We start from the raw sequence: 27,953 nt of genomic DNA, 5'->3' as shown, positions 1-27,953 counted from the left end.
AATATTGTTCCGTAGGTTATACTGCTTACTTTAGGTTCTAATATGCCAAATTTAGACACAGAAGGGAGCGTGTGCTTAACTATAATCTTTTCTGGGTAAGTCCTGCAACATTTCATGCCATATATGGCTTACAAGTGTGATAAAAGGGCAGAAGCGATGTCTTCTTCTTGCCTTAATTTTGTCCCCTGGAACCTATAGTCCCGGGCTGCACTGCGACCCACCGCACGCAGACAGCCCACCCCTTCTCCCCCGATACCAGGATGGGAAATAAAAACGAGGAGCTTGTAGCAACTCCCCTTCCTCGCTTCTCCTTTCAAGATTCGCTCTGAAGCAGATAACTCTCGGCTTCCATCGCCTTCCGCTCCTCCAGTAGAGGGCACTCCGGCTGATCACAACTACCAGACGACGCGGGCAGCGATTGGCTCCTCCAAGAATTGACGTAAAGAGTCGGGGTGGGGAGAGGCGGCGCGAGGAGCGCAGTTCAGTGCGTGTGACTGGCCCAGCCCCTCTTTCCTTTCCTCTCTTCTGCTCTCCCGCCGGGCGCCTGAGGGGTTAGTTTCTTAGCGGTTCGGAAGAGCCGCTCTCCTTCTGCAACGGGTCTCCACCGTCGCCGCTCGGGTGCCCGGGAAGCAGCCGCTCCATCCCGCCCATCTCTCGCTCGCCTTTTTTTTTTTTTGACTCGGCCGGCTATGACCAAGGAGAAGAAGAAACCGTTCCGCCAGTCTATGGCCGAGTGGCGGCAATTCATCTACAACCGAAACAAGGGAGAGTTTCTGGGGCGCACGGCCAAGAGCTGGGGTAAGGGCGAGTGGCGGGGAGCGGGCAGCCGGAGCCCAGCGAAGGGGAGGACGGGGAGGCGGGACCGGCCGGGTCGACCTGGAGCCCCTGCCGCCTTGGGTAGTAGCCCCGGACAGACGGGGGACCACGAGGCGAGCGCCGAGCTAAAAATAGCCCAAGCGTGACAGCGCGAAGCTGGCGGAGGCGAGAGGGAGGAGGCGCCTTGAACCCCACCGGAGAGCTGGCTTTGCCTCCCCTCCCCTCCTGGTTCGGCAGGGAGGGGAGGGGAAAACTGTCCGGGCAGCGCCTCAGCAGATGCGGCGGGCTCCTTGGTCGAAGGCAAGGAGGGTGTTTTCTTAACGCCTGTCCCCATCTGGCTACCCGCCTTCCTCTTCCTGCTGGTCCCACTCTGCTGTCGGGGGTTACAAAGGGACCACCCCCTGCCACCCGCAGGCTCCTCCTCCTTGGCAGCCGCGTCAGTGTGCGGGGGGGGCAGTGTCTCCTTCCCCCCCCTCCCCAACGTCTCCCCCAGCGCTAGACACAGAGATTTTCTCCCCTCGCCTGCTTGGCGTTTGGGGAGCTGTTGCTTGCCACGTGCTATACCAGGGGTCTTCAAACTTGGCCCTTTTATGACTTGTGGACTTCAACTCCCAGAATTCCTCAGCCAGCTTTGCTGGCTGAGGAATTCTGGGAGTTGAAGTCCACAAGTCATAAAAGGGCCAAGTTTGAAGACCCCTGTGCTATACAGTTGGAAGATGCCTCCGTCTTGGCTGTGGGAAGCTGGCGCGGATGGAGGGGGAAACCTCCGAAGCTCGACGAGCTGCACGCTTATTTTCCACAGCCTGTTTTCTTTTTCCTCCCGATCGTTCATGTTCAAGCCTGTTGTTTCCTTCCCTCGTGTACGTTTGGGACAACGATGCTTTGAATGACCAGCCGTGCTCTTACTTACAGAAGGGTTTAATATTACAAGCTCTGAATCGCAGTTTGCCCTGGAAACTTTAAACCCTGGTGTGTGGGTGTTGCTTTTAATTAAATTAGTTCTTTGAGAGGAGGAAGGGTAAAATAGGGAAGTTATAGAAATCTGTAGAAGTAGAGAAGCATGGAATTGAAAGAGGCACTTGCCTGAAGAATAAGGTGCAGCTACAGTGCAGTGATATATATATTGTGTGTGTGTGTGTGTGTATATTTTGTTGTTGTTGTTGTTAGCTGCGAAGTCGTGTCCGACCCATCGCGACCCTATGGACAATGTTCCTCCAGGCCTTCCTGTCCTCTACCATCTTCTGGAGTCCATTTAAGCTCACACCTAATGCTTCAGTGACTCCATCCAGCCACCTCATTCTCTGTCGTCCCCTTCTTCTATTGCCCTCAATCTTTCCCAGCATTAGGCTCTTCTCCAGTGAGTCCTTCCTTCTCATTAGGTGGCCAAAGTATTTGAGTTTTAGCTTCAGGATCTGGCCTTCTAAAGAGCAGTCAGGATTGATCTCCTCTAGGACTGACCGGTTTGATCGCCTTGCAGTCCAAGGGACTCGCAGGAGTCTTCTCCAGCACCATAGTTCAAAGGCATCAATTCTTTGGCGCTCAGCCTTTCGTATGGTCCAGCTTTCACTGCCATACATTGCAACTGGGAAGACCATAGCCTTGACTATACGCACTTTTGTTGACAGGGTGATGTCTCTGCTTTTTAGTGTGCTGTCTAGATTTGCCATGGCTTTCCTCCCCAGGAGCAAGCGTCTTTTAATTTCTTGGCTACAGTCCCCATCTGCAGTGATCTTGGAGCCCAGGAAAATAAAATCTGTCACTACCTCCATTTCTTCCCCATCTATTTGCCAGGAATTGAGAGGGCCAGATGCCATGATCTTGGTTTTCTTAATGTTTAGTTTCAACCCAAGTTTTGCACTCTCCTTCTTCACTCGCAACAAGAGGCTCTTTATTTCCTCTTCACTTTCTGCCATTAGAGTGGTATCATCTGCATATCTTAGGTTGTTGATGTTTCTTCCGGCAATCTTAATTCCAACTTTTGATTCATCTAGCCCTGCCTTTCTCATGATGTGCTCTGCATATAAGTTAAATAGGCAAGGCGACAGTATACAGCCTTGCCGGACTCCTTTCCCAATTTTGAACCAATCAGTGGTTCCGTGTCCAGTTCTCACTGTTGCTTCTTGGCCCACATATAGGTTTCTCAAGAGACAAATAAGATGGTCTGGTATGCCCATCTCTTTAAGGACTTGCCACAGTTTGTTATGATCCACACAATCAAAGGCTTTAGCATAGTCAATGAAGCAGAAGTAGATGTTTTTCTGGAACTCTCTAGCTTTGTGTGTGTATATATATATATATATATATATATATATATATATATATATATATATATATATATATATATATATATATATATATATATATATATATATATATATATATATATATATACACACATATACACATTTGGTCTTTTTGTGCTTCAGGCACATGGTCAAAATGATGTGGAATAATTGAAAACAGAACACATGTGTATTCTATTGCCAAGACCATCTGTCAGAAGAGGGTTTACTGTGCTGTGGATTTTTCATCATTAGTACAGAAATGGGATTCTTTTCTCTTTTTTAGAAATTGAGGACTAGAAAAGAAATTTCCATTCTGCCCTAGTGACTTCCTTTCCCTGGTTTACCTTAAAAGTGTATGTACTCACAATTGAATGTTGACAAGCAACATAGAGGAATACATGTGTATTGATAAATGGTGCAATGTTCTTCATCATTTTAATTATGTTATGTATGTATATCAGAATAAATGATATTTCCTTTGTTTATTCCCAGTGGAATATATATCTGTTGCAGGAAAAAATTCTTGTACAGATAAATATTTTAAAACTGTAATGAATTAAATCTTTGAATATTTTATTCTTTTAAATAAAAGTGTTTTCTGATGAAAATGGATTTTCTAAAGGGCATTAAAGTGCAGTTAACTTTTTTAATGCATATCCTTCTGGCAATATGCTTATGGTATGATTTGCTAATTGGCATGCCACCTTGTTTTTGTGTGTGATATCATTCTTCATGCTTAATGTACATTCTATGTACAAATAAAACATTTGAATTAGTCTGTTTTTAAAACTTTGCATGCTAAATTGTAAGCAATTATTTTTTAAATGGAGCTACTATATTTTTCATGTATAAATTATACATGAAGTGAACAAAATTTAGTTGTAAAGAGATATTTACTGCTTTGGCTGTGAAATGAAATATCAAAGGAATATTTTTTATAGAGGCTAGAGAAAATTGAGAACAAAGCAAATACACATATTACAAAATTTGTTTTGCCTGTGACCTATAATTATTTCTCTGTGTTATTGATAACTTCAGTATTTGTAAATATTCTCAATTTAGTTACGTGATTATTTAAAAGCCTTTTACTCTCACTATGTAAAAAAACGTGTACAATCTTGTTTATGTCTTATTTAAAAGTAAATCCCAATGAGTTAATAGGTTTTCTTGGATGTAAGTGTATATGGTTTAGAAGCATGAAAGAAATAGAATGCCTGAGGAAAAACATCCCTTCCCCCCACCTTTCTGGTTCTCAAATTTATAAACAATATGCCATCATGAAAATATATGAATCCATAAATGTGTGAAAGTAGGTCTATGATGTTTAATAAGCAGTTTTTCTTTACTCTTCATCTGTCCCTAAATGCTGTTATCCAGCTCTTACCTTCCATAGAGTTACCAACTTCATGGAAAGCAGGTAGTTAGGGCAAAACTGATTATACATTTCCCTGTGATGTTTGTATCTAGGAGTGAATCCTAAATTATCAGTTCCATCAATTTACTACTAGGATGGTTGAGAAATCATCCATTTTGATATGAGGACTGGATCTTGAACTTTAGAAATAACCTGATTTACTTTGAATTAGTGGGGCTGCCCAGTCTGATATGATTCCTGAATCAAGAGGGACCTTCACTCCCATAATCTATCATACGGAAAACTCAACTGTTTTTTCCCACACTAGAATGACACAAATGTTTTTGGAAAAACCCAATCATTAAGAATAGATAAGTGTACCAAGCATTATAGGACTATATGATGATTTCAGATTCTTCTACACCAGCCTATAAATGAAAAATAATGTTAAGTTAAAATTCAGATCGTAAGGAAACTTAAAATGCACTGAATGTTTAGTAGTTGCCTTTTACAGAAAGTGCAGTATATGTCATCTTTTTCATGCTGGAGTGTAGTATGTAATCTGTTTCATATGCCTTCCTTTTATTTAATACTTATAAGTTCATATCAGCTTGAGCCAATGTGGGTTGTAATGAATTTTGTAAGAGTTATAATCCAAAATATACGGAGGACACTATTTTGTCACTGTGCCTTGGATTTTAATGCTTCTCTTTTGCTTTTAGTATTGCCATGAGGAAGGTTTGTATTATTCAAACTCAGTAACCTAATTAATTTAAATTGTAGTTAGTGGTATAAACGGGTTTATAAGATTTTGTTTTCTTTAATGATAGTCAAGATTACCCACAGTTTAACAATATTTTAATATCCTTGAGAAAGATTCTTATAACTGTGTTGTAATAAAAAGATATGATTTTGCATTATTATTACATCATTCCAATTCTTACTGAAATTCAGTTTCTATAAAACTGTGGACCTAGAGTAGGTACAGTGATTGGCAGAATGTATTACTTACCTGTTAAATCTTGCTGTATTACAGATAGTCCTCAACTTACAACCATTCATTTAGACTTCAAAATTACAACGGCACTGGAAAAAGTGTGACCATTTTTCACACTTAAACCGTTACATCCCTGTGATCATGTGATAAAATTTGGATGCTTGGCATGTATTTATGACAGTTGCAGTGTCCCAGGTCATGTGATCACCTTTTACTACCTTCTGACAAGCATAGTCAATGAAGAAGCTAGATTCACTTCAGTCATGTCACTAAACTGCACTGATTCACTTAACAACTGTGACAAAGGTCGTAAAATGGGGCAAAACTCTTTTTAACAACTGTTGCATAGCAATAGAACTTTTGAGCTCAATTGTGGTTGTAAGTCGAGAGCTACCTGTATTATCAAAACTATAGTCAATGTATCAAAAAAAAGAATTAATAAACTTAGTGATAGTTAGAATTACAAGGGTGGAAATGTTGCAAACTGCTCAAGATGAGTTGAAATTCCAAAAAAAAAGAGACTAAAAGCATAACTGCAAACAATTCTAATGTGAAAAAAATAACAGCAGAATAAACTAAAATAAGTGTGATTGTAACATAGTGGGTATCTGAAACAAAAAAGAACATAAGATGCAAAATAGAAAAAGGAAGAGGACATACAGGTAGCCCCACAACCTTAGATCTGTTAGTAGAGCAAAAGTTCAGAAGGACCTGAGGTTGGAAGAATTGCCAAGAAAAACGTATTTAAAGATTTCTTTACTTACATTCAAAAGCAACTGGAAAGAAAAGAACAGGATGGAATGGGTTGAAACTTGAGATTGATGAACAAAAATATGGTCAGCTGAATGGCATCTTATGGTACTGAAGGAAATAACCTGACCATTGCCAATTATTTTTTAGAAATTCTATGGAATAGTGAAGTGCCAGATACCTGAATAAGTGGAACTGTAGATCAGTCAGTCTGACATTAATACTGATAAAAATTCTAGAATATATTGTGAAGATTAACTTTGAAGCACTTTGAAAATAATGAAATTCATAGGTCAGCATAGATTTGTCAAAAAATGACTTACTGCGCTAATGTTATCTTACTTTGTGATTGAACAATTCCCTTAATAGATTGTATGAATTCTGTAAATAAAATATACTGCGTGTTCATTTCATACCAAAGTATTCTGATTTGCAGTTACATTGGCTGTAAATGGCATGACAATTAAATGGTAGCCTGAAAATTATATTCAGGGCTCTTGTCAGTGATTCCTCTTCAAACGAAAGAAGAGCAGAGAGGGGTACCATAAATTTCAGTTCTGGGCTCCCGACCTTTGAATATTTATATTAGAAACAAAACTTATCAGATATGCAGTTGACGCAGATGTGACTTAGATGGATAAAACCATAGAAAACAGAAAACACATGACAATCTTAAAAGAATAGAATAGAAGAAATTAAGTTAGAATAACAGAGCTTACCAGAAATAAATATTGATTGTATTCTTAATTTAAGAAAAGAAAAATCTAATTCATGGGTATAGACTGAGATGTGTGGCTTGTAAATTGTTCTTTTGAGAAAGATCGTGGAGAATTAGTTTATTACAGTTTGAATATGGATCAGCAATGTGATGTGGCTGCAAAAAAGAAATGCCATTCTAGATATCTTTAGATAGCAGGACTATATACAAAGTGTCAGATTCTGTACTATGATATTATCTCATTTCAGATTGTAGAACATAAAAAAATAGTTTTAAGTTAAGGGCAGATTTTAGTTGAACATTAGAAATGGCACAGTCCTAACCAATTAAGGAAGTAGAGTCCTAGTTACTAAATAGGTTCAGGCAGCCAACTATTATGCATGCTTTCATTTGGGTCCCACCGTGACGAAGTGGTTGATCTAGTTCAGACATGTCAAGCTCGTAACATAATGTGATGTCGCACGACATATCGGAGCTTTTTCCCCATTGCCAGCAATGAGGGGGGGGGGCACGGTTTCCTGGTGATGTGTCTGGCAATTTGACACCCCTGATCTCGTTGGTGCCTTCTAATTATTTGCCTCTATGTTCTCAAAGAGAGAGGTCTGCATTGCCTCAAAATAACCATAATCAGTTTTTTAAAGTTCAGTTATATTGCTGTACTGGATTATTTTGGAAGTATTCCTGAAAGAAATGCAAATGAAAGAAAAGATTTATTTAACTAAATCAGAGAAGAGAAGCAAAGATTTGTATTTAATATGTACAAAATTCTTTGAGAGCTGGATGTTACATTTTCTTCTAGGTTTTGCCACAACTCCTGGACCATGCCATTCAATGGGTGTTTTGGAAATAAATCTCTTGAAGCAGAAATTGCTTGAGGTGTTCCAGGGATAGAACTGTCCTGCAGGCCTGTTTTGACCAGAATGCCTCAAAACCTTTCTGGTTTGAAGGATTTATTTGTGGGAACTACTGAACTGTCCCCAGAACAGAATGTTCTAGAGGCAGACTCTGTTTTTGAATTGACAAATTTTGCACATCCATAATAAGTTACTATTCATGAGATCAGGGTCCTGATTTTATAAGATATGTTTCAATATTTGTCTAAGATCCTACCTAGTGGTTGATTTCTATATTTAAACTTTATGCCTGCTAATTACACAATCTTTTAACAGGCTCAATTTAAAATGTATAAGCTTCTAACCCAGCAACCCCCAACCTTTACGGCTTGGCAGACTGGTGGATGTAGTGGCGACAGCTGTGGTAGTGGCGGGGAGAGGGGATGGTTTCACGCATGCAAGCATGCCACTTTCAGAAATGCACCTTCGCCCACATGCACGCTTGCCCACCACTTCCGCTTCCCAGTTCCAAACAGCCCATGGCCCAGCACTGGGCTGCAGACCAGGCCTTGGGGATTCCTGTTCTAACCAACTGCCTATATACTTAAGCTGTGATTCCTGGACAATTTAGGAGACCAAATAGGAGGAGATACTTGCTGATGATGCAGACATCTTATTGTTCTCTGGCTGGAAGCCAGGGAATAAGTCTTAGAAAGCATATATATTATAGACTAGAGATCACTAACCTTTGTTAGTTGGCAGACTAGAGGAAAAGGGAGGGGGAAGCATTTTATATGCATGCACGCGCATGGGGCCATGAGCACACGTGCATCGCAAACGGGGTGGGGCTAGCGCCCCTGTGATACTAGCCCTGCCCTATTCTTGCATGGTGCAGCACCTTGTTTCTGCACCCCACGGTGCATCGTTGGCTATTTTTGTACCTTGCAGCACGGCGGTGGTCTGTTTTTGCGCCCTGTGGTATGGCGCCTCATTTCCCCCTCCTTGAGGTGCAGCGGCAGCCCATTTTTGCACCCTGTGGTGTAGCATCCTGTTTTTGCATGCCACAGCAATAGCACAAGTGAGGGTTTAGCCAGCCTGTCCCGTGGCCCGGTGGCCAGTAGGCTATGGGCCACTACCAGGCTGCGGGCCACAGGTTGGGGATCCCTGTTATAGACAATGCAAAGATGAACACTACATTTTACTGTATTTTCTTGACTTATTACCAGTCGCTTAATGATCATTCAAAGTTACGAAAGGCCCCCCCAACACACACACACACACTTGCGGTCATGTGATCACATTCTGGGACTTGACAACCAGATCATCTTCACATATTTTTGCAGCGTCCCAAGGTCATGTGACCATGATTTGTAGTGTTTGGTCATCTACAAGCAAATAAAATATTGCTTGGGAAAAAACATGCTAGCGCTATTTTCAGATTACCTTCTGCATATGCCTATTTAGAGTTAAAGTACATTTGAGTATAGTGAGATTTATCTCCAATGATGAAGAATTGTGACTTTGAAACTTACAGGTTAGATTGTAGAAGCACTTGGATTTCTCCACTGTTTGATGCACAGGGGAAATTTTCCTAATATGGTAAAAATTATAAGTCCTCTTTGTGCTATAAAATTCAGCTGGAAAGTTCCATGGCTTCTTTATTCTGAATTTCATTAATTTTGAAAGTATTCAACCTTTGAGGAAAAAACAAATTGGAGCAAAGACAAGTTTTTTCATTTAGCTTCCATTATTAAGAAAGAGCAAAGAAATACTTCTAATTCTAATTCTTCAAAAGTTGTGGAATAACAGTCACAATAATGAGATTCTCTCATCAAGAATTATCTATTCTACTGGAAAAAGCAACATGATTATTGTATTCTGTTTTATAGATCCTGATTAGATTATGAAACAAAATAAGATTTCATCAACTGAAAGGAGGGAGTTTTCTGTCGCTTTGGCAGTGGGGTAGCTTGATATCCTGCTTCTTTCTGTGTGGTCTGAGATGTGTGAAGAAAATTGAAAGTCTTGCTAATTCAGAAAACGTTAGATCATTTTCATGCTACTTTGAAAGAATGTGACAAATAAATTAGCATTCACATCACAACATGTATATAGTCAGAATTCTTGTGAAGAAACTAGAATTTTGAAGTACTAACTTTGAATGAAACAGATGACAACTATTCATAAAATAAAAGGGAAAGTATCACTTGTGTTTAGGTCAACTTTTGGTGATTGCATCCATGCAGTTCTCTTAGCAGTATTATGGACCTTGTTTGCATTGCTTTCCTCTGAGATATTTTCAACTATCTAGCCTACCTAATAGTCTGGAATTCCAAAATGGCTTCCCAACCAAATACTAATCACCTCACTTACCTTCAGAGTCCAACTATGATTGGCTAAGTACAGTTATTCTTGAGACTATATTCATGTCATTACATGTAAGAAACAAAGGTAGGATATCTAACTTATTGATAAGCATTTCTTATGCAGCATTTAAATATCAGGAACAAGTTCTCACACTGTTCAGAATCAGGGAAGCTACATGTAATAGTGAGTACAGTGGAGATTAGGAACAATTTGTGGAGTATAGGAGTAGACAACAAAGTCTTGAACAACTACCTGAAAAATTGCCTTCTCTGCTTGATATCTGTTTATTAAAAGCTTTGTCAAAAGCCTTTAGTTCCATTTCTACAGCCACAGGAAAAACGGATTGCTTTGACAGGAGTTTTCTTTTGCTTTTTAGTGTTCTTTAGTTTTAAGAAAATCTAATATAGACTTTTTAATATTTTGTCTGCTGATACAATTATAAAGTATTTACATTATTTTATGTAGTTAACTTACTGTTAGTATGTATTTTATGATGCTTTATTTATTAATTTGATTGCAATGCCATCTTTTGTCCAGGCGCCAAAGGGAAGACGTGTGTTTTCTCCTGAAATAACATTGACTTGAGAAATGGTGATTAACCCAAGGTCACTCTGAATTTCCATGACTAAGAATTGAATATTGATCTTTCCTGTTCTAGTCCAAAATCTTAGCCACTCTAATTTACTAACATTATTAATATGTTACAGAAAAGTAGAATATAGATACAATGCAGTGTATGATAGTTGTTACAGAATTTGCTGGGCAATGACCAAAATAAAACGACTGAATGACTTGCTAGAGTTCTAACTCTGTTGTGCTCAACTTTCTGCACTTGTGTTTCCATGAATAGCTTCATGCAAAAGAGAAGATGGAAGAATGCATAGGTAACTTGCCGATTACATTCACAAGCCATGATAGTTGTTAAGTGAGGTGAACACATAATCACCTCACTTAACAGTCCCCAATCCTACTTTTCCCAGTGCAGTTGTTAAGCAGAATATGGGTGCCTCATGGGTGGGGAGGCCCTGTGAGGTCTAGCCCAGGATCAGGTCCATCTATCCTGGGCCTGACAGGGTTTTCCCCACCCTCTGTGGCAGCCAGTATTCTGCTTCTTGAGGATGCCACAGAACTTGGGCCTGCTTTTTTGCTACTGTGTCCCTGCAGATCCCTTAAAAACATAGGAACATAGAAATTACAGTAGTGTGCCTATTTGGCTTTCAGCTTGTTGATGAGGTCCTCTGATCCATTGTTTAGTACAATATTAATTTAAATTTAATATACTACTACTACAGTCCATTCAGTTGTGTCTGACTCTTGGCAAGTGTTCTTCATGATGCCCTGTCAAGGACAGCTTTCAGTTGTGGAATGTTCATCTCTGTATCAGCTTTGATGGTATCAAGCCAGCAAGTTCTTTGCTTGCCCCTTCCTAGCATCACTGACTTCTCCAGTGATTTGCACGCATGACATGGCCAAAGAAAATTAGATGTAGTTTTGTGATCTTGGCTTCTAGTGATGTTTCTGATTTTATATGGTTAAATTTAATATACAGACAATTATAATGTCTTGTTGGATGGCAAAATTATTAGCTTAGAAGGGGATCCATTGTAAGAGATCCTATAATATTACCATTTTGTTGCCAGTTTTTCCATCTTGAATACATTATGGATTATGTTAGGAAACACTGAATATATACTTACGCTGCAACCTCAACCATCTGATTCACAGTATTAACAAACAACTGAAATATAATTTATGAATATTTCTCCTCTTTGCACACGTAAGGTCTCAAAGCAGATGAATGTACAAACTGTAAGTATTATCCTATCCAAATCAGGTGGAATCTCAGTTTCTACAATTCTACAAATTCTACAAACCACCACCACCACTGTTTTATTGTATTCAGTTTCAGTTTCATAATTGTTGTCCGGTCCATTACCATTTCCAGCCAGTGACCTAGGGCAATTTCCCTAGATGAGTGAGAATGGAAAAAGTTCAGTGTCACAGTGACCCAGATGATTTTCCCACTAATTTCAGGATGTTAAATAATACAGTGGCCAAAATGAAGCCCTGAGGGGATGCTATTGGTCATTGTGATAAACATGTTCAGTTGCTAAATGTTTTATCAAATTACTAACCTGATTTAATTCTGAGGAAATACAAATTTTAGCTACCTGTAGCCATATACTGAATCTTTGCAACCCCATGGACCATAGCACACCAAGCTCCCCTGTCCTGGGTCAAACTGGGCTCCTTAAAAATGCCATAATCAGAGGATTAATTTATAATGAAAAACTCTGAAGGTGAAAAGCCATTATATGTTTTTGAATCTTTTGAAATAATGCAATATTAGAGGTAGGATAGAAATTCCCCAAAATTTCACAGTGTAAATCTTAAAACTAGACAAAGAGAACCCAGTTAAACAAATAAATCAAACAGTATAGTTGTTCATTTATTCATTGTATGACATTGCATGACACATAATTGCCTGCACCAATTGAAACTTCCAAATACTTTTCAAGGGCAGCCCTGTGTAAAGTGTAGTATAGTAGTCCATTTAAGAGGTGACCGTGATCAGAGTGTGACTCTGGTACCCCGTGCAAAGTTGTATAGTAAATATAATAATAAAAAAATTACTTCAAACCCTCATCAGAACAAGTATAAACCAACTCTTCATCTTCCAAAGATGGAGAGTTGGCTAATACCTAGGACAGGGGTCGGCAACCTAAAAAAGGAAAAGAGCCACTGGGAACCGGTTCCATCACAAATTAAAAAAAGTGGGAGCCGCGTGCATGTGTCCATGCACGCGCATGCACAAAAAACGTTTTGTGCATGCGCAAAACGGTTTTTTGCGCATGCACGGACGCACGCGGTTGCCATTTTTTTTAAAGTGAGATGGAACCGGTTCCTGGTTGCCCGACGGCGACGGCCCGTCTGCAAAGCTGCCGCTGCAGCTTCGCAGACGGGCCGCAGCAGCTTCCTCAAAGAGCGGCGGCGCTGCCCCTTCGCGCGGTGGTACGCGCGCACCTCTCCAAAGGTTTGGGGAGGTGCGCGCGCACCTCTCCAAACGGGCGGTGCCACTCTCCATTTGGAGAGGTGCGCGCGCACCACTGCCCATTCGAAGAGGTGCGCGCGCACCGGGCGGCTGGGAGCCGCAGGAGACGGCTCAAAGAGCCGCATGCGGCTCCGGAGCCGCAGGTTGCCGACCCGTGACTTAGGATTACAAACAGATACTTCTTCATTCCATATCTCATCCCTTGTCTATAAGCAAACCTAAAGCCTCTTCAAGGCTTTAACAAGCCTCTTTTGTAGATACAGTAAAAACATTTACAAGGTCATTCTCTTGGTTTATCATTTGTATTTCCCTTTTAATTTTAAATCACCAGGCAGTTTCTTTTGTACAGCCTTAGAACGCTTCTGATATATTCTCGCACCCCTTACAAAAGTTTGAAATAATGAATTATGCATATACACTATAATTTTGAAACTTCTAAACCCAAGTTTTCACACCCCCTGGAATATCGTCTCGCACCCCCGGTTGGGAACCCCTGGTATAGCCAGTAAAGCAGGCATGTCAAACTTGCGACATCACATGATGTTGCGTGACGTATCACGACTTTTTCCTGATTGCCAGCAATGGGGTAGGCATGCTTTTGGCATGATGCATCCCGCCCGCAGCCTGGCAGTTTGACATGCCTGCAGTAAAGCATCCTTTTGCAAATCATTCTCTTGGTATGCCATTTGTAATTCCACTTTGAGTACTTTTCTGTTTTGTCAGATAAAATTTGTTCCACATCTGTCATTCCTTTGTTGACATCTTTTGGACATAATTTATCCATATAAAAATAATTACTGACATATTTCTGGCTCCATTCTTCAAATATCCTCTTTAATGTTTCTGATATTACTACATTTTGAAAATCCCAGCAATTACTGAAATCAGGAACTATAAGGTAATATGTGGATGATCTTGGGAGATGAGGGAAAGAGATGCTGCCTAGGTATTCAATCAGACAACAGAAGCAGGAGCTCCAGTGGCTTAGCAGTCAGAGGAAGAAACTTAGGAAGGACCTGCCCTAATAGATCTAGTTAGTGGCAGTGGGACTTTCAGACTTATGAGATTCTGTTAATGTAACCTTGAAATAAAGTAGCATTAGTTCATTTAGTTGGGTTTCCTGTCTGATTTATCTGGGAAGGCTCTTGAAAGTCTTTACTGACCAGTTTGCCATGGTTGTTGACTCCATTTTTTGCAGAGTTCACTATACTTCTCCCAGGAGCCCCCCATGCACACAAACATGAATATTGTTGGAATAAGCATATTAGATTTTCAGCAGCAAATTAGACAAGAAGCTCAATATTTTCTAGGTTTTAAAACAGCTATGATGATATATTAGGGCTGCAGCTTTTTGATGCCCAAATTGTTTCCTTCTTATCTCTTTATTGAAATCATGGTACAACCTTAACATAGATACTGATCACATAATATTACCTGTAATTATTTTGATACAGGCAATGGGAACAACTGTTATGAAAGCCATAAGATGCAAATTAGCTCTACGTCCTTCTTTTATGCTTTTGATACAACAGTCATATACAATATAGTTGTATTGCTGTGCCAGGTTAGTTGTGTTCTGCTGGCACAAGCAGGTTTAATTATAACTTCTCTTCCAAAATTCATATCTTGGAAATAGGATCACTTAATCAACAGGTTTGTGTAATATTTATTTTGCATCTGTGAGGAGAAAAAACATCTTGGTCTTTGTTTTTAAAACAAAACCATTTTAGAGCAACCTCAATAATAATTTTATTATTATATCAGATTTCACAATGTGTAATAATCAGATACGTTGAATTTTGAAAGTACCGTAAAATTCTCTCTCTTTTTTACAGATGATTATCATGACTTTCTTTTAGGAAGCAAGTATTATTTAGAAGAGAAATTAATTTCAAAACTGAAATATTTGGCTAAATAATATTAATGTTATTTAAAATAATATCAAGTCTCATGTCAGATTTCAGCTGTCAGTCTTTGCAATGTAAGTGACCAAACTAAATTATTCAGTGCATGTTTTGTTTACATTTTTTACTGTTTTTATTTTTTAGGCTTAATTTTGCTATTTTATCTCATCTTCTATGGCTTCTTAGCTGCACTTTTCTCATTCACAATGTGGGTTATGCTCCAGACATTAAGTAGTGATACACCCATGCATCGTGACCAGATTTCTTCTCCAGGTAAGTATGTCCAAATGAAATTACCAATATAAATTAATAGAAAAGGCATTTTACTTACATTAATTATCTCAACATTTTCCATGTAATCATAATAATGAATTTCTATTTCTTTTTGTACTGATTATTTATTTCAAATAAATATATTTTATAATGGCCTCTCACCTTATGAAATATAACTGCATGGCTCACAACAATACAGAAACCAGTAAAACCAAAACATGGCGCTTCAAGCAGCATTCTCCAATAAAATTCAGTGATACAATCTCCAGCTCCAAATTTGCCCTATTCCAACGGTTGGGGAGAAATCCAGCTGTTATGGTGTTCCAGAGAGCAAAAGGATGCGGCTTGTGGAATCCCTGGGGAACGATGTTGCACAAATCGGGCTTTTGCAGAAAAGAGATGTTTTGCAGAGATGTTGATATGTAAAGGAGGGAAACACGAGTGTCATTCTAGTCATTCTGTACTACAGTACCCATTGTTGTAGTAAATTAATTATTTGAGTATATTTCTGATTAATGTAGATCTTCAGTGCATAGTCTACATTTAAACACATTTTCTGAATGGATCATTAGATTTGACTTCTTAATATATGTTTATCATGAAATTAATACAAAACCCTTTCAGCTTTCTTTTCTATGAGGAGGCTAGTGCAAATTAATGACATAGTTCAAATGAACTTTGTTTAATTGAATGACACTCTACAAAATATAATGTATTACAGGCATTTACAGGTTGCATGCCCAAATGGGCAAAGTTTTTAAAAATCTAATAAAACCTTAACTGAAATTATAACCCAGAGCTAAAGACAACTATTTTATTAAAGTATTGATTTAAAATAAAATCTTGATTATAGAAATATAGGTCACATATGTGCAACTTCCTTGATGCTGAGAATCATGTTTGCCTTTGAGCTACCTCCTAAAGACTATTCCAAAGAATAATGGATAGAATCATGACAAAAACCCGAGTTGATTTCATTTAAATAAGATTAATATGATTGCACTCGTGCAATTGATTTAAGAATTTCCTTATTTCAGATTAAAATTTACAATTTAATAATAACTTCAGCATCCATCTCTCTGACTTCCAATTGTCCACTTCTTCATGTAGACATTGTCAACAAGGGATTGATGTCTATTGTAACAAAATAGTCATATTAAGTATAATTCTATGTATGACAGTTCACATGCTATGACAGATATCAGACAGCCTCTAAAATAGTCGCACCCTGCAACTTGAGCCATAAGGTACACTAGAAAATTTACCCAGTAAAAAGTTCTACTTGTTATTAATGGATTGAGAATGTTCTTAGGTAGTTTTGCTATATCTCAGGCAAAAATATAGAACAATATATAAAATAATAGAAAATGGACTCCCTTTTGGGTCCTCTTTATTAAACAGTGCTGGATCCAAGAAACACACTTGTTTGTCATGACACTTGCTTTGTGGATGACTCTGACCTTGCTGGCCTTCCATAAGACAATAAATACCCAGTTTTAGTTTGAGCCTAAGTATTGAATAAGCCTGTGAGGTTAGTTATTTATTGCTTTTTAACTGTTCAGTATTGTGTATTGTTTGGGCAACCATACTAATACATGTAATACAAATAGATAAGTAAAAGTAAATTTTGCTTTGTCAGGGTAAGTGTTAAATAATTTTGATGATTCACTGATACAGTGATGAAATCCTTTGTAATTTAATGTAAAATAAAAGCTTTAGTTATTTAATCTTATGCAATTATGTAAAACCTAGTTCTTAAAATATTTCTTCAAACTATTTTTATACATTTAGAAATTATCATTTTTGAGGGATACTTTGGATGAACAATTAGCTTTTTATTTTTGTAGGACTAATGATTTCACCAAAACCAGAAACTGCATTGGAATTTTCAATAAGCAAAAATAACTCAGGAAACTATAATTATAATCGTTATGTAGAAGCCCTTCATAAATTTCTAGGAGGTATGTATACTTTCACTCTTTTCCAAGAAATTTATATAAAGTACTAAGGGTCCTTGTAATGTTTTTCTAGCACTAACAATAATTGTTGGTAAAAGCAGCTATTTTTGTGACGATTAGGATTTTTTTTAGGTTTGTCAGACTTAGTGATACCTGAAAAGCAATTTTTTTTGTGAACCACTAAAGATCCTGAATTTAAAATGTGGCCACTTTTTTTTTACATTCTGCTAAAAAAATTTGGGGGGGAGCTTTTGGAAGATTAGTTAAATTGACTATTAATATTAAATTTGCTAAGATGAATATCTATTAAACTATGGCTTGATGTGAAAATATGAAATTGTTGCTCTATTTATGAATATCTTTGATGTATATATTGAGTCTGTTAAACTTAATGAAAGGTGACAAGGGCAATTAAGATAATAAAATCACATTCATACCTTCTGTATTATAGGTGTTTGTAAACTGTACAAGGGCTTTATTGTGCAGCAGGCATTTGATCAGTTTAACCAAAAGTATATATAGATAAGATATTAAACTTTTCTGTAGACTTCTCGGCCTTTTGGCTAAGATGAAGCGTAGTAGTGTGTAGAATTCTTTCTCAAGTAAGATACTATCACTGTTTCCTGTGCATATTTATGGAAAAGTGAATTGCGCACTGTTCAGAGGAGCTTACTTTAAATAAATGTGTAGAGAGTTGAAAGTCTTAACTTCAGCATTTAATTGAAAAGGGAACATAGGAAAAATGTTGAAAAGAACAAGAAAGACATGTGAGAATGCAGAGAATCAGCATCAGAAACCTGGTTCAGAACTTCCTTGAAAGCAGATACTCAGTTCGGCTGCAGTCAGCTTAATGTGTCTGAGCGCCCTCATATTTTTGTATTTTACATGTTGCAGGCATGAGAAAGTAAGAGGGTAGAGGAAGGTCAGAGAGCAAGGAAAGGTGACAGAAAGTGGAACAAAAGAGAAATTGTCAGAGGATAAAATACAGAAAAATGAACAAAAGTGTCAAAGGCGGTGGCATTATGAAGGTGAAAGAAGAGATGAATAGAAGGTAAATGAGAGAAAAAAGTGAGAAAAAGAAGATAGAGGAGAGAAAGCAAACTGAAATAGATTTCAGTGATTACAGGTGCCTTTTTGGTAAGAAAGTGCAAATGTGAAAATACGTCTTTAATTGTCATTAAATACAAGATTACTTGTGTTGGAAGAAATAGATTGCCAAAACCATAACATGTGTTCTACATTAAAGGTAAAGGTAAAGGTTCCCTCGCACATGCGTGCTAGTCGTTTCCAAGTCTAGGGGCCCGTGTTCATCTCCGTTTCAAAGCCGAAGAGCCAGCGCTTGTCTGAGGACGTCTCCGTGGTCATGTGGCCAGCATGACTAGACGCCAAAGGCACACGGAATGCTGTTACCTTCCCACCGTAGTGGTCCCTATTTTTCTACTTGCATTTTTTACGTGCTTTCGAACTGCTAGGTTGGCAGAAGTTGGGACAAGTAACAGGCACTCACTCTGTTACGCGGCACTTGGGATTCGACCCGCCAAACTGCCAACCTTCTGATCGACAAGCTCAGCGTCCTAACCCACTGAGCCACCACGTCCCTAGCATGTTCTACATTAGACATTAGTAAATATGACATTTCAGATATTGAAACCAGAAAAGCTGTTAAGGTAGCTTTTAAAGAAAAAAATATAGAACTTTGAGATAAGCATGAAAACTGCTCTATATAACAACTTCATAAGTTCATCAGAATCCATAGTTAAAATGTGGCAGAACTCTACAGTCTCATGTGGAAAAAATGAAGAATTGAACTAAAAGCAAAAGATTTATATAACAATAACAATAATAATAATGTCGGAAGGGATCTTGGAGGTCATCTAGTCCAACCCCTTGCTCAGGCAGGAAAACCTATACCATTTCACACAAATGGCTGTCCAGTCTCTTCTTAAAAACTTCCAGTGCTGGAGCATTCATCGCTTCTGGAGGCAGGTTGTTCCACTGGTTAATTGTTCTAACTATCAGGAAGTTTCTCCTTAGTTCTAGGTTGCTTCTCTCCTTGATTAGTTTCTATCCATTGCTTCTTTTCCTGCTTTCAGGCGCTTTGGAGAATAGCTTGACTCCCTCTTCTTTGTGGCAGCCCCTGGGATATTGGAACACTGCTATCATGTCCCTCCTCGTCCTTCTCTTCATTAGACTAGACATACCCAATTCCAGCAACCGTTCCCTATATGTTTTAGCCTCCAGTCGCCTAATCATCTTTGTTGCTGTTCTCTGTACTCTTTCTAGAGTCTCAACATCTTTTTTACATCGTGGTGACCAAAACTGGATGCAGTATTCCAGGTGTGGCCTTACCAAGGCATTGTAAAGTGGTATTAATATTTCACGTGATCTTGATTCTATCCCTCTATTAATGTAGCCTAGCACTGTGTTGGCTTTTTTGGCAGCTGCAGCACACTCCTGGTTCATATATAAGTGATTGTCCACTAGGACTCGAAGATCCCTCTCACATTACTACTATTGAGCAAGTACCACCTACTATACCTGTACATTTCATTTTTCTTGCCTAAATGTAGAACCTTACTTTTTTTCACCATTGAATTTCATTTTGTTAGATAGCGCCCAGTGTTTCAATCTGTCCAGATCGTCCTGTATCTTAAGCCTGTCTTCTGGAGTGTTGGCTATTCCTGCCAGTTTGGTGTCGTCTGCAAATTTGATGAATTCCCCATCTATCCCCTCATCCAAATCGTTGATGAAGATGTTGAAGAGCACTAGGCCTAGAACAGAGCCCTGGGGCACCCCACTACACACTTCCCTCTATGTAGATGCAGTTCCATTGAGGACCACACGCTGAGTACGGCCAGTCAGCCAGCTACAAATCCATCTGGTGGTGATGCTGTCTAACCCACATTTTTCTATCTTATCAAGTAGTAGATTGTGGTCTACTTAATCAAATGCCTCACTAAAGTCCAAGTAAATTATATCCACAGCATTCCTCTGGTCCACTAATTTTATCACTTGGTCAAAGAATGCAATAAGATTTGTCTGGCATGACAAACCCATGTTGGCTTGTAGTGATGACTTTGTTTGCTTCTAGGTGTTCGCTGATTCGTTGCTTGATTATCTTTTCCAGAATCTTCCCAGGTATTGAGGTCAGGCTGATAGGTCTGTAATTTCCCAGATCCATTTTTTCCCTTTTTTGAAGATGGGAACTACATCAGCTCTCTTCCAGTCCTCTGGTAGTTCCCCAGTGCTCAGTGTTCAGTGGCTCTGAGATCACATCTGACAGTTCCTTCAGAACCTTGGCATGTAATCCATCTGGTCCTGGTGATTTGAACTCGTCTAGGCTGGCCAGGTGCTTACTTACCATTTTCTTGCCTATCTTATCTTGTGTTTCTATTCTGTTTTTTATGGTACTGTTTTTGATAGGTTGGACTGTTTTTTTCCCTTTGTGTAAAGACAGATGTAAAAATCAACTTAAATAGTTCTGCTTTCTCCCTGTTGCTTGTCACCTTCTTGCCCCTTTCCCCCACTAATGGACCAATCATTTCCTTAGCTTTTTTCTTGTTTTTTACATGTTGAAAGAAGCTTTTTTTTATTTTTGACTTCGGTTGCAAGCCTTAGTTCGTTTTGAGCCTTAGCTTTCCTCACTTCACCTTTGCAGGCCCAGGCTATATGCTGATATTCTGCCTTAGTTATGTGCCCCTCTTTCCACTTTTTATACTTGTCCTTTTTATCTTTCAATTTATCAGAGAGTTCTTTATGAAGCCATGCTGGTTTCTTTTGAGAGCTGTTGTTTTTCTTCTTTTTTGGTATTGTGCTAGACTGGGCTTCTATAATCTCACTTTTCAAAATTTCCCAAGCTTCTTGAGTTGTTTTCCTCTTGAAGATTCTCATCCATGGAATCCTTCCCTTCAGGTTTATTGAAATTTATTTATTTATTTATTTTATTTAGCTCTCTTAAAGTCCAAGACTCTAGTTTGACTGTGTTCTATTATTTGTGCTTCCATAATGCTAAATCCCAGTATTGCATGATCACTTCCCCCCATTGCAAACTTCAATTAATATGGTTACTGAAATATATAGCAGTGGCTTAAATTGAAATCTGATTTTTTGTTGAAAACCACAGTCAAATGTCTTGAGAACACTTTCAGTGATTTAAGGCCGTACATCAGGGGTATCCAACATTTGGCTTGCCCGAGCTGTATTAAGTGAAGAGGAATTGACTTGGGCCACATATAAAATATACAATATAGTTAATGTATATAAAGAACAAATTTCCCTTTATTTTTTAAATATTTTTATTGTCTTGTGGGGCCACAGCTGTGGGTTAAACATGTCTGCTGTAGATAGTCAACATATGAAAACTAAAGCATTTGCAATGCATTAAAAAGAATAGATATTATGTCCAGATAGTCCTTACTTAAGAAACCTTAACTGACTGACAATTCCATTGCTAAGCAATACAGTCATTAAGTCATATCTGCTTAGCGATGGCAGTTTTAGCAATCCTAGTTGCTGTCACTGTCTGAATCCTACACAGTCATTAGGTAAAGACCTATCCAGATCCAAACCGTTTTGGGGAAAATGTAAGGGTTTGACTCCACCTCAGCTCACCCCATTCCCCTATCTCCTTTCCAGTCTCTGCATTTTGGTCACCTGCTGCCAGCTGCCCCTGCCGCCACGATGCCCATCGCACCACATACCACGCTGTATCAGTGGGCAGCTTCTTTCATTTTGCCTTCTTTCCCTCCAATGCAGCTGGGGCTTTTCTTGCCTTCTGCCCAGGGCCTCCTTTGGCAGAACAGGGCCTGAACAGGGCCTCCATTCGTGCTCTGCACAGAATTTTGTTTTGTGAAAAAAGGGAAGGCAGGGTGCAAATGGGGACCCTGGCAGATGCATAAAGGAAACCCCAGATGCACCAATGGGAAAGAAGACCCCAGCTGGTACAGTGGTGCAGTGCAGCAAGAAGCAGTGGTGGTAGCAGGTAGGTGGATGGCCAAAGGTGGTCATAAAAGCCCATGGGTCTGAATTTTATTTATAGGACCAGGCAGATGCAGCAACAGATAGAACTTCAAGGACTGGTCATAAGTTCCATTGTTTAATGTTAACATAACTTCAAACGGCCACTGAACAAATGGACGTTAAGGGAGGACTACCTGCATTATTCTTGCATGGTTGAGATATGTTTGAGAAAAAATGATTGGTTGCTAAAATTATGTCAGCAAATAATTTTGGGGAAATTGCATTCTAAAAAAATTATTGATTTATTTTGCTTAGTACTATTCCATTTAAAATAGATTTATTAGCTTCGTATACAGAGAACTACAGTCACATATAGAAACAAAGTTTTTTTTTAATTTTAATATGTATAATTTTGAGATTTCTTGTACAAAATATTGTTCTTTTGTGTGAAGCAAACCATTGGCTCTTTTATATATAGATAAATTTGACAAGTTAGTTCTGGTTTTGGAACTAGAATACCTTGCAGGCAAGTTTAGTTCTTTGAATAAACTGAATGTCTTAATACACAGAGAAATGTGTTGCTTCTTGGTTGTAAAAGATACGAAATGGAGTAAAATGCTTACAGTGTGGATTTAGATATACTGACGTCTGAGATTAATTGAAGAGAAATGTTCTCAGCTCTTAACTTGTATGTATTTGTGGCACAAGATTCAAGTTGTAAATTCAGGACAAAATTTACTGAACATTTGAATTTCTGTTAATAAAAAGGTGGTAAGTGATGCTATGATCACTTCTATTAAAATATAAGTTCAGCTTGTCTTTGACCATGTATTCTATGCCAAATAAAAATAAGGACAGATTTAATAGCATATTTTATTATGAACCCAAAAAAACCCAGAAAGCATGCACTGTATTCTGGAAAATACAATGAATCAAACATTGAAAGAAAAATGCTATCCTAATTATTTGAATTCTCAGAAACTTTCAGTTAGTATAGTCATTAAAGCAAATTTTATGCAGTGTTTGAAAGTTAATCTGGTTGTAACTGATTTGCAACACTTTGAATTGCTTTTTTCTTGTTGGTAATTCCCCTAAATACATGAATTTTGGAGTTGGATTTGTGTTCAGGCTTCAAATGGCTTCCAGCTCTTGACAAGTTGAACACCTCTGAGCAGTAATGTTTTTTAAAAAATTTGGAAATGAACATTCTCCAAAGATTTTCATTTGCTAATTGATTCTTTAGTCTGTATATTTATTAAATAGTTAATGTCATGCACTGAATTGTTTTTTCTAGCATATAATGAATCAAAGCAAACCAGAAACGTTTGGTGTACTCCAGGGAAGTTCTTTGACCAGAACTCTGTAAATAAATCAGCGTGCCAGTTTAATCGTGATAGCCTGGGACCTTGCTCTGGACTACAAGATGAAAATTTTGGTTATGACAAAGGAACACCATGTGTTATTGTAAAAATGAATAGAGTAAGTTCAGTTAGTCTTTTGGATTTCATAAGGCTTTCAGTTTTTCCTGCGGAAAACTGTTGTGCAAAATTTGCAGCTGGATAGTATTTGCTTGAAGGTAAATTTCTGTGTATGTTTCTGGATGCTCTTAGAATTCCTTCTCTGATCTTTACTGATTTTTATGTTGAAGATAGGAGCTCATGGAAAAGATTTTGCCTGCCTGCTTTGAGTTTTTAATTCAGCCCTTTTATGTTAAAGTTGGATGGCATTTTACCATTCCCAATTGCTTAGAAATGATGTCACATTTTGCTTATAAAAGTAAAATTCCAGTTGTATGTTTTTGGTCTGAACAAATAATGAACCAGTAAAGAACAACTCACATAAGTATATCATGCACAAGTTTATCTACTGATCAGAAATGTTCATTAGAACGATACACAGTACACAGTTAAATATTTCACTTTTTAAGCAATTAACTATGCATTATGTGACATGTTATTTGTATATGCCTTCTGGATTCAGCCGTTAATATTATGTGCCTAATTTGAAATAATGAACGGCTGTTGCTGGAATCATCACATGAAAGTGAAACGTTCTTGTGTACTTCTGTGAGTGTATTTTAAAACAGGATTACGTTAAAACACCTACATCTGCATTCCGATCATTATTTTCCTTCCTTGCTGAGAACTGTTTGCCTACCAACAAATGCAGACATAACGTAACTAATGGATAAAATGCATATTTGTTGTATACCTTACAAAACTGTTTGAACTGAATTGGTATCCCAACTGAGATTATTATAAAATTCAAGTTTTGTTTATATCTAGTAGTCACAGGACATACATGTATGAATATTATGGATATCTATTCATGTACTGAAAATAAACAGCTTTGATATGGTTGAAAAAATGATTTTCATTACTATTACCTTATATTTTGAATATACTGATCAAATATGGGACACAGTAATTTCTATGTAAAGTTATACTGCAGAAATAGTCATATAATGAATTATTGTTTCATTATATTAAAATTAAAAACTTGGACTATCAGAAAGTGCTACTTCATTTATTTGAATTATTTTTAATATTTATTCCATTCCAAGTTGTATAACATTTTTCCTACATTTCAGATAATTGGATTAAAGCCTCAAGGACAACCATATTTAGAGTGTAAATCTAAGGTAAGCATTTTAAAATAAAAATGTGCCACTTTTTTGTTATTAAGAGAGGGAACGTGGATTAATATTAAATTAGCCTTAATTATGTTATTTCCTTATATTCTAGATCTCAGCTCACTAATTTTAAAATTTTATATTATAGTCTCCATTTAAAAAAAATACAGTTTCTTCATTATTACTTGCTTTTTGTTTTATTTCATTTCATAACGAGCATTTTGTTTTTCTCTCCATGCTGCAAATGCATCTTACACAATATATTTATGATGGGTAAGAAAATGAGCACTGAAGCAGAATATAAAATCTTAAGTGTTTGCACTGTGAAATTATTCACTTGTAAGCATTCCATCATTTTCAGAATGTATTCATTATAAATGTTACATATTTTTAAAATGTTTCCCTTTATATAAATGATTTTTATCATATACTTGTGTATTTTTTAAGAAAAAATATTTATTTTTATTTATCAAACTTTATACTGCCTATCACACTTGCATGACCAGGCAATTTTCCAATTTATATAATATTTGCTGATTTATATATTTGAATGAATTTGGGTTTCAGGGTCACACACTGATGCTTTCCACTCTAACATATGTCCCATTTAGAATTGTTATAATATTTGCCAAACTTCATTAAGATGAAGATGTTCAATTTAATGTCCACCTAGTGTTGTTTTAATTTGAACAGTGAGGGTCATACAGTACCAAAACTGTCAAAAGGCAAGTGAGTTTAGAGTGCATGTGCAGTCATCTGTTGTGATCATATTATGAAAACCAAAATTAAGTGGTTTGAATCACACTTCTGACTATTGAATTTTATTTTTATTAAAATATGCTGAAAAGAGGAATATATTGAATCTTGTCATGTATGCACGTTACCTAAATCAAAATGCATCTTATATACCCCCACAAAGAACACCTATTATTAGCCTGTCCCAATGTATCATATGATAATGGCTTAAGACACCCATGTCATTCTTTAAACCCCCATGAAAAAATGCCTCCCTCTGCTTACTTTTGGAATATAATCTTTCCTTTGCTAATCTTCAGACCAACGGATATTGCGTACAGCTGTACAGTATTGTATCTTTGATACTTTTTCAGCTAAATGCCAGTATATATTTTCACGAATACATGCATAGTTGCCATAATATTGCTCATAGTTATGGCGCCAGCTTTTATGAAATTCCTATTTGAAATGTGACGTCTACTCAATGCGATCGGGCTAGTACATGGTTCCCATTGATCAAAATTCTTTCTGATAGAATTTTTTCTATTCCTGAACTTTCAATCGTAAAAAATAGATATAAACAGCTTAATGTTATACTCTTTAAACTTTTATTATATCTGAGGGCATTTCAATTTGACATTTTTAATATCTACTGTTAAGTTTTATGTATCCTAATTAATTTGTTAGTTTTAAATATTATAGTATTTTTATTATTACATGTAAATCTTTCATTTGCTCCTGTAATCCAAACTGCTTTGAGAATTGTTTGAGAATATTTTATCATAGTTAGTAGCATATTATACTTGAATGTAGCATTTTTATATTTATTCTTAGAATCTTATTTAAAATGTAAGTAGTCTCATTTACTTTGAATGTCAAATTTTATCAGCCCAATTAACACAAACACTTTGGAAGCATAATTTGCATATGTTCCAGTACTCAATATAAAATGACTTATTTATTCAGACATTTAAAATATATTTGTGCTTGAAAAATTCAGGAAAAATGGTAGTGTAATTTATTTATGAATAATAGTCATAGAATTACACATCAAAATATAGTTTATTCTTAATTTAACTCGCTATACAGGAAATCCTTGACATGAACACAACTAAGCCCAAACGTTTTGTTGTTTAGTGAGACAGTTGCTAAGGGAGTTTTGCCCCATATTATGGCTTTTATTTAAGTGAATCACTACAGTTAAGTTAGCAACATAGGTGTTAAGTGAATCTGGCTTCCCCATAGACTTTCCTTGTCAGAAGGTTGCAAAAGGTGATCGCGTGACCCTGGGAGACTGCAACTGTCATAAATATGAACCAGTTGCCTAGCATCTGAATTTTTATCACATGACCATGGGAATGCTGCAATGGTCGTAAGTGTGAAAAATGGTCATAAGTTACTTTTTTCATTGCCATTGTAACTTTGAACGATCAATAAATGAATGGTTGTAAGTCAAGGACTACCTGTTTTACCTTTACCTCCCAAAGTCAAGTTACTTTCTCTTGAACAGAATTTGTTTTATTTGTAAACTGCCCGGAGTCATTTAGTGAGATGGCAGGTGAATAAATTTGCTTAATAAATAAAGGTCAGGCATTTTTATTAAAATAATAACTGTAAAAATTAAACCAATTAATGGTTCTATCAAAATTCTGAAATTTTAAAATTCATGTGTTTTTTTTTAAAAAGTATACACTGCAAATTGCCTATTATGGCTACATTAATACTCTTGTATTAATGGTGGTATTTTCTTTTTCATTGATATCTTCTGTAAGATTTCATATACAGATGCTCAAAAGTGAGGAATCTGGTTGAACACTTTTTTAAGGTGCTGTGTATCCTTATTTGGCACATTCAGGTCTCAATAGGTCTCAAATCAACCTATTTGAAGAAGAGAATGGTTTTGTCTTTGGTTTTGATTAAAATTGTATTCCAGAGTTTTTAATACGTAGTGTTTTGATTGTCTGTTCTGTGATATTTGATATTAAAGTATCAACAAGTTATGAATTGGGCTGTTAAATGACATTTTTCTAGTTTCCTGAAGCATTTGGATCCTAATCCAAAGATTCTCAAACTTAGCAAGTCAAATGGTACAAATGAAACTCTCCATTCCCTCCAGTGTAAAACACACCTAGGTTTTCTTGTATGTGTGAATTTCCAATTGTTAGGGGCAGTTTTCTCTTACCCAAAAGCTGTTTTGTAAATTTGACATGTTTGAAGGATGAGTTCCACAGTATGAAACATATTTTCTCCTAACAGATCTTTTTTAGTCAATTTGAGTTTAAGATGAGACATTCATAAAGAAATTGCAGCAGACTTTAAA

General features: G+C 37.3%; 1 protein-coding gene across 1 annotated transcript in view; it reads left to right on the top strand.

The window, feature by feature from the left end:
• The first annotated feature begins 502 nt into the window (after nucleotides 1-502).
• Nucleotides 503-27,953, top strand: part of ATP1B3 (ATPase Na+/K+ transporting subunit beta 3) — a 30,387-nt gene continuing 2,936 nt past the window's right edge. The window contains exons 1-5 of the mRNA XM_081329641.1: nucleotides 503-798; nucleotides 15,221-15,349; nucleotides 17,197-17,310; nucleotides 23,561-23,745; nucleotides 24,857-24,907. Coding sequence (XP_081185767.1) covers nucleotides 690-798; nucleotides 15,221-15,349; nucleotides 17,197-17,310; nucleotides 23,561-23,745; nucleotides 24,857-24,907 — 588 coding nt within the window. The 5' untranslated portion in view covers nucleotides 503-689. The remainder of the gene's footprint in view (nucleotides 799-15,220; nucleotides 15,350-17,196; nucleotides 17,311-23,560; nucleotides 23,746-24,856; nucleotides 24,908-27,953) is intronic.

This window comes from Vipera berus (genome assembly GCF_964194415.1).
Source record: "Vipera berus genome assembly, chromosome: 5".
NCBI classification, from domain to species: Eukaryota; Metazoa; Chordata; class Lepidosauria; order Squamata; family Viperidae; genus Vipera; species Vipera berus.
This window is presented reverse-complemented; position numbering and strand designations above follow the sequence as displayed.